This window comes from Gracilinanus agilis, chromosome 6 (genome assembly GCF_016433145.1).
Source record: "Gracilinanus agilis isolate LMUSP501 chromosome 6, AgileGrace, whole genome shotgun sequence".
In the NCBI taxonomy this organism is placed as follows: Eukaryota; Metazoa; Chordata; class Mammalia; order Didelphimorphia; family Didelphidae; genus Gracilinanus; species Gracilinanus agilis.
Window position 1 is genome coordinate 287,110,038 of NC_058135.1, and position 8,061 is coordinate 287,118,098.

Consider the following 8,061-nt stretch of genomic DNA (forward strand, 5'->3'; position numbering starts at 1 on the left):
TATTAAGTACACAGTAAATGGCCATAGTAATCTAGTGTTTGAGAAACCCAAAGACCCTACCTTTGGGATCAAGAACTTATTTGACAAAAATTGCCAGGAAAACATTATGGGAGGATGTAGCTAGGTGGCTCAGTGGATTGAGAGTCAGGCCTAGAGATGGGAGGTCCTAGGTTCAAATCTGACCTCAGACACTTTCCAGCTGTGTGACCCTGGGCAAGTCACTTAACTAACCCCATTGCCTAAAAAAAAAAACCAAAATAACAAAACCATTATGGCAGAAACTAAGTATAGACCAACCTCTGACATTGTATACCAAGATATAGTCAAAATGAGTACATGATTTAGACATAAAGGGTGACAATGATAAACAAATTAGGCGAGCGCAGAATAGTTTACCTATCAGATATATGGATAGGGGAAGAATTTATGACCAAACGAGAAAGAACATTACCAGATGTAAAATGGATACTTTGATTATTTTAAGTTAAAAAAGTTTTGAACAAACAAAGCCAATGCAACCAAAATTAGAAAGAAAACAGAAAGCTGGAAAAAATATTATGTAAAGTGTCTCTGACAAAGGCCTCATTGCTCAAATGTAGTCCAATTTATAAGAATTTATAAGTCATCCCCCAATTGATAAATAGCCAAAGGATATGAACAGGCAATTTTCAGAGGGCAAAATCAAATCCATCTATAGTCATGTGAAAGAATGTTCCAAATCACTATTGATTAGAGTAATTCAAATTAAAACAACTCTGAGGTACCACCTCATACCTAGCAGGTTGGCTAATATGACAGAAAAGGAAAACAATAAGCATTGCGGGAGATGTGGGAAAACTGAGACACTAACACCCTTTTGGTGGAGTTGTGAACTGATCCAAACAGTCTGGAAAGCAATTCGGAACACTGCCGGAAAGGCTATAAAACTGCATACCCTTCATCTAGCAAAACCATTACTAGGTCTATATCTCAAAGAAGTAAAAGCGGGGAGGGGAGGACCTGTTTGTACCAAAATATTGATAGCAGCTCTTCTTGCGGTGGCAAAGAATTGGAAACTGAGGGGATGCCCATCCACTGGGGAATGGCCGAACAAGCTACATGATTGCAAAAGAATACTGTTGTGCTAAAAGAAATGATGAACAGGATGAGTTCAGAAAAACCTGGAAATACTTACATGAACTGACTCAAAGTGACCTGAGCAGAACCAGAAAAGCATTGCATATGTGTGTGCATATTTTTTACACGTGCAATATTGCACAATGATCAACTATGAACGATCGCTAGTATGAGCAATTCAGTGATTGAGGTCAGCTCCAAAGGACTCGATGGAGTCTGAATGAAGTTGAAGCCTATTGATTTTCACTTTATTTTCTTTGCTTTTTTCATTTAGTGGTATGTGTCTTCCACAACATGACTAATATGGAAATGAGTATTCCATGATAACGTGTATAACCTATGCCATATTGCTTACCATCTCAGGGAGGGCGAGAGGAGAGAGAATCTGGAACTCAAAACGTGAGAAAAATAATGATAAAAATGTTTTCTGGGGGGCAGATGGGTAGCTCAGTGGATTGAGAGCCAGGCCTAGAGACGAGAGGTCCTGGGTTCAAATCCGGCCTCAGATAATTCCCAGCTGGGTGACCCTGGGCAAGTCACTTGACCCCCATTGCCCACCCTTACCACTCTTCTGCCTTGGAGCCAATACACAGTATTGACTCCAAGATGGAAGGTGAGGGGTTTAAAAAAAATTGTTTTCTGCGGGTATTTGGGACAAATAGGAGCTAGGTATTCCTTCTGTGTCACAAGGATTAGGCGTGTGGAGTTCCCATGATCTGGAAAATCTGCGTAAATCTTTTGGGCTTTCACATTCATTTTGCAAACTAACTTTTTTACTTATTTTAACTTGAAAAAAGAAATTGTGTATATTTATGGTATTACAAGCTAAACTATATTGCGATTGTGCAATAGCATACACATATTTTGTATATTTCTGAGTTCTTAAACTTTTTCTGTGTCAGCTGCTGGCCTTCACATGCCAAAGCTCCCCCAAATTCCCACTTAATTTCTTAAACTGAACTGTAATATATCGAAACTGTAATAGGGAAAGTCGTGATGTGGCAGGGATACTTGGATTACTTTTTTAAAAAATTAAAAAGAAAAAGAATTTAATTCAAGAAACTAACAATGAGGCAATAAACCAGAATTTGTGGGATGTGGTCAAAGCAGCATTTATCTAGAGGAGAATTTTAATCTCTAAGCTCTTCCACCAATAAAAGAGCAGCTCAAAGAATTGGGCATTGAACTAAAAACTGGAAAAAACAAGAAGTTAAAATTCCTCAGACACCAAAAAAGAAATTCTAATCTCAAAATAAAAACCCTAATGAGCTACTTTTAGAATATCCTTTGTTCTAAGGGCCCTCCCAGGTCTGACAGTCTGTGCTTGGGGTGGCTCTCCTTGCTCTGACACTGGTTTTTAAACTATTCTGGGGACAGCTGGGCAGCTCAGTGGGTTGAGAGCCAGGCTCCGAGATGGGAGGTCCTGGGCTTCAATCTGGCCTTAGACACTTCCTAGCCCTATTGATTTTTTTTTTAGACCCTTACCTTCTATCCTAGAATCAATATTATGTATGGGTTACAAGGCAGAAGAGCGGTCAGGGCTAGGCAATGGAGGTGAAGTGACTTGCCCAGGGTCACACAGCTAGGAAAGTGTCTGAGGCCGGATTGGAACCCAGGACCTCCCGTCTCTAGGCCTGGCTCTCAGTCCACTGAGCTACCCAGCTGCCCCTCACAGTACTGATTCTAAGATAGAAGAGAAGGTAAGGGTTGTTTTTTTTTTTTTTTAAGTTATTCTGAATGAAGTTTTATTAGATGCTTCAAGATTTTGCCCCACAACTACTTGTTGAGGAGAGGAACCCAACCAGAACCTCCCCTGTAACAGCAAAAAGTTCAGAAAATCCAGCGATGCAGCATCTTTGGGGGGGAGCCAATGTGTGCCTCTCTCTGCAAGCCAGTCCCCTGCCCAGGCCCCATCTCACCGCTCATAGGACGAAGGAGAGTTTTATGAATCCAAGTCCAGGCAGTGTTTCCTTTTCTTCTCAGTCACAGAATCTTAGATAAGGAGAGAGGAGGAACCTCCCGGCAGAGGCATCTGGTCCAGCCCGGCGGCCAACCCCTTAGCCTGCTCGGCCTCCGATTCCTTCTCCATAAAATGAAGGCCTACAGCGCCTCTCCTCATTGTGCATCTGCGTCGCTTTGGTCGGCCTCCCTTCCTCCAGCCCTCTCGTGCGGGACGTTTATGTTCTAAGGTCTCTGCTCTTGGGCCTCTCTTCCCCCGGGCTGCCTGACTGAGCCTTGCTTTTGCTACTTGGTCCCTCCCTCGGGCCTCAGGTTCCATTTTATATTATGTTATATTATATTGTTAAATTATGTTATGTTATATTATGCTATATTGTTATATTGTTATGTTACATTATGTTGCGTTATGTTGCGTTATGTTGCGTTATATTATATTATATTATATTATATTATATTATATTATATTATATTAATTATATTGTGTCAGAGCAGACGTCCCCCCGTTTGGTCCCTGTGAAAAGGAAGGCGAGGGATGATGTGACCGTCTGTGTCTCGACCGTGTCTGCCACCATCAGAGGCGAGAAACTCGGCAATGCCAGGGTGGTTCCTTGCTGCTGCCAGCCAGGAGAGGGCCAGCCCCACAGGGTAGGGTAGAGCCCCCGAACCCCCTCGGACGGGCCACTGGGCCTCTAGAAGCCAATCACACAACGGACACCCGTCTCCTTTCCAGCGCTTTATTGTGATACTCAAAATCTGTTGTTTCTCTTTCCCAGAAAGATCACTTGCTTCCCCCCCTCCCAGCGTGAGCGCCGAGACGGGCCTGGGGAGAAGCCATTGGGGACGGCGCCCACCCGCTCAAGAGGAGGAAGAGGAGGAGGCCTCCTTGTGCCGCTGGCCCTGGGCCAGAGCCGGGTGGCAGCCCCCGGGGTGGGCTCTGGGGAGGCCGGAAAGAAGCGCCGGGAAAGAGGAAGGGCCCAGGACGAGGGTGAGAAGGGGCGGCAGGCGGCGGGCCTCAGAAGCACTTCCTGTGCACGATGGAGGGGCCGGCCTCGTCGTACTCCTGCTTGGTGATCCACATCTGCTGGAAGGTGGACAGGGAGGCCAGGATGGAGCCCCCGATCCAGACGGAGTACTTGCGCTCAGGCGGAGCGATGATCTGAGGGGAGAGAAGAGACGGTCAGGCCCTTCCCAGGCTCAGCAGACCCCTCGGACGGACCACGGCGGCAGCTAAGGGCTGGCCCACAGACTGCCATGTCCCCGCCATGGACTGGAAGGCCTTTCCTTCTGCCAAGTCCTCTGCGGCCCTTCTCTGCTGGGAATCACTGCGTTGAGCAAGACGCTGGGATAGAGTGGAAATGAGGCCTCGGGCCCACTGCTAGCCGGCGGTGTGATTTTGGACAAGTCTCTTCCCCTGCCTGGGCCTCAGTTTCCCCATCTGTAACAGGGAGCTGAACTAGACGGTCTCTACGTCAGGTCCCTCCTACCTTAAAAAACAGACATTCAGCGTCCGCTGTGGGTCTCAGAGCCAGCATAGCCACACGGACCCGAAGCTGGCCTCGGAGCCAGGGGACTTGGCCAAGTGCTCCAGGCCCACCTGCTCCCCTCCCAGCGAGCTCGGAGCTCCCCGGCAGGCACTCTGCCTTCCACACTGGGAGTTCCTTCCCACTAAAACCACAGGCCAAAAGGGAGCACGCAGAGCCAGCGGGAAAGACGCGGGACCCGCTCGGTCATTTAGAACCGCATCCAACAGAAGTGATGAGAAGTCGGCTCGGTCTGGGCCTTTTCCAGACCCTTTCGAGCTCTGCTCCCTTTGTCTTTGGCCCCAGCCTGGGCCGCAGAAGGACAGCTGGATGCCCTCCAGGTTCTGCCCTCCTTCTCACCCCCTCGGGGGAGCTCCCAGGCAGCCCCCAGTCCTCCCCTCCCCTGTGGCTGACTGACTGGCATGCCGGGCCCCTTCCAGCCGCAGGCATGCCAATGATGGCATCCTTGGCTCCGGGGCCGGGCCGGGCCGCTCTGGGAGGGTTCTGTCTGGGCCGTCGCCGCTGCCAGCTTGCCAAGGAATCCAGTTTATTCTACTGGCTGTTGGGAGATGCCAGCCACATTGTGGGGCAGCAGGAGCATGGCCGCCGCCCCCTCCCTTCCCGGTGCCCCCACCTTGATCTTCATGGTGCTCGGGGCCAGGGCGGTGATTTCCTTCTGCATCCGGTCCGCGATGCCCGGGTACATGGTGGTGCCCCCGGACAAGACGTTGTTGGCGTACAGGTCTTTGCGGATGTCGATGTCACACTTCATGATGGAGTTGTAGGTGGTCTCATGGATCCCAGCAGACTCCATGCCTGGGAGGGGGCAGAGGGGGTCGCTGGGGCTCTGTGACCGCCATTCCCCTTCCCGGGAGCCCTGGGCCCGCTGCCTCCTTTGGGGTTTTCTGGGGGCAGGTCGGTGTCTCTCCCAGCCTGGCGGCTGCCACCCAGAACCACAGACAGGCATTTCCAGGGCACTTGAGCGCCCGCCACGCAGGCATTGCTTGGAAGAAAGGAGCTCAGAGAAGTTAAGGGAATTGCCGGGCCGCCAAGCCTCCTCCGAAGTGGAGTGGGAGCCCAGGAGGGCTGACGGCAGGCCTTAGATGCTGCCCCCCGGGCCCTGTGCCTGCAGCCCCCTCCGGAGAATCTGTCCCCCAGGCAAGAGATTCCCCGTTAGGGGAGGAGGGAAGGCGATGGAGACGAAGGGCTGGCTATCGGCCCGACTGGCCTGGAACCTCTGCAGCCTCTCTACAGATGGGGAAACTGAGGCCTTGAGAAGAAAGGGGACTTATCCAAGGCCACAGAGGGCAGGAAATCGCCAAGCAGGGACCCCCACTGAAAGACAGAGCCTGGGCAAAGTCTGACTTCCCGCCGGAGGAAGGTGCCACGGAAGGGATTCTTGAGCTCATCCAAATGAGGGGCGGCCCGAGGATGCTTCCTTGTGACTCGGACTCCAGCGTCCGTCCTGGCCTCCGTCGCTCCCCGGCTCTGACCCCAGCTGGGGGAAATGCCTCAGACTCGGCTCTTTCTGGCACCATCTGAGCTGTACTTGGGGCGCCGTGGCTGGGGGAGGCTGGCTGGACAACTCACCTATGAAGGAGGGCTGGAAGAGGGTCTCCGGGCAGCGGAAGCGCTCGTTGCCGATGGTGATGACCTGCCCGTCTGGCAGCTCATAGCTTTTCTCCAGGGATGAGGATGACGCCGCCGTGGCCATCTCGTTCTCGAAGTCCAGGGCGACGTAGCCCAGCTTTTCCTTGATGTCCCTCACGATCTCCCGCTCAGCTGGGGAGGGAGGGACGGGTCAGAGAAGGCAGAGACGAGGACCCGGCTTGGCGCCATTCTCTGTGACGCCCACCTCCTCCCTGCCCCAGAAAGGACAGGGCGGCCCTGCTCTCTCCACTGGGGGATCTGACGATGCCAAAGGCCAGAAGGGGGAGTTTGTGGGAAAAGGATGTCCGTGCAAGTACCACCTGGGGCTCAAGTCTCTCCCTCCGGGCCTCAGTTTCCTCATCTATAAAATGGGGCCTTGGACCCGATGATTTCTCCCAGGGTCTGGCCTTGGATGACCTCCGGGGAATCCTCCCATCTGGGCAAAGTAGATCGGGAGGGATCACAACCCCATTTTTCAGATGAGGAAACTAAGGCTCGGAGAGCTGGATTGTCTTGCCGTGTTCCCCGGGCACTAAGCCTTCTTTACGCCTCCCTGGACAGAATGGAAGCTTCTTGAGGGCCGGCAGGGCCTCACTTCTGTCTTTATGGCCGTCGCCAAGCCTAGTACCCAGCACCTACCCGTCCTTTAGTAAGTGCTCGTGCATCAGTGGATGGAGAGCTGGGCCCAGAGAGGGGGGTCCTGGGTTCCCATCTGGCCCTTCCTAGCCGGGTGACCCTGGGCAGGTCACTTCCCCCCTCTGGCCAGCCCTGACCGCTCTTCTGCTGCTTTAGAACATGCTTTGCAGACGTAAAGCGCTCGTGTTATTAATAATAATATTGTATCTGCTTTGGGGTTCCAGAAGCTCAGCCTAAATTCTGGGTCTGCCACAGATAAGCTGGGCGTCTTTGGGACCCTAAACTCCCTGGGTGCCTCAGTTTCCTCTTCTGTAAGTCCAGGGTCGTACTCCTTGGAATGCTCTGAGAGGATCAGAAAGACCAACGTCTGGAGAAGGGACCAGGGCCGAGGGTCAGAGCAGAGATTTGTCATTGGGGTCATCCAGACGGGGAAACTGAGGCCCCTGAAGGGGAAAGTGGCTGAGCCGAGTCACCTAGAGAGCCAACGGGCCTAATCCAAGTTGTCTGGCTCCAAATCTAGACTTCCTTCAGCTGACTGTTGTTGGCTGCCGAGACCCTCCCCTCCCCCCTCGCCTGACACTGGGTCATAGTTCTGTGAAGCGTCAGGAGGCAGATTCTGGGTCAGCCTCAGGGAGGCCGGCCCTCGGAGCCGTCGGGAAGCGGGGCGCCCCGTCAGGTAGTGAGCTCCCTACAGGGCGAGGTATTCAAGCCAAGGCCTTGGCCACCCGGGCCGCTAGAGCTCCTGCGTGGGGCAGGGGGTGCTGGGCGCCCAAGGGCGGCTCACCCGTGGTGACGAAGGAGTAGCCACGCTCTGTGAGGATCTTCATTAGGTAGTCGGTGAGGTCTCTGCCGGCCAGGTCCAAGCGCTGGATGGCGTGGGGCAGGGCGTAGCCCTCATAGATGGGCACGTTGTGGGTCACGCCGTCTCCGGAGTCCAGCACTATCCCTGCAGGGGGCGCAGGAGCGCGCTCACACCAGGCCCCGAGGGGGGGAGGGGAGCAGGGGGGCCGGAAGTGCTGGAAGAGCCGCTGTCTGTGGTGCTAGTAGGACGGGAGGGGGAGGGGAGGGGAGCGGAGCGGCCAGGCTCGGCCGACACGGGGGAGGGAGGGGCCTGAGAAGGGGGCGCCCGCGGGGCGGGGTCGGAGCCGAGGAGGATCCGGGGGTCCCAGCTCACCGGTGG

The 8,061-nt window shown here is 53.1% G+C and overlaps 1 protein-coding gene across 1 annotated transcript; it reads right to left on the reverse strand.

Moving 5' to 3' along the window:
• Positions 1-3,795: 3,795 nt before the first annotated feature.
• Positions 3,796-7,858, reverse strand: LOC123252773 (actin, alpha skeletal muscle; the record flags this gene model as incomplete). The annotated part of the gene is made up of 4 exons (XM_044682018.1): positions 3,796-4,231; positions 5,230-5,411; positions 6,186-6,377; positions 7,666-7,858. Coding segments are annotated over 4 exons (711 nt in total), but the record flags the coding sequence as incomplete, so codon positions are not given.
• Between the last annotated feature and the right edge of the window lie 203 nt (positions 7,859-8,061).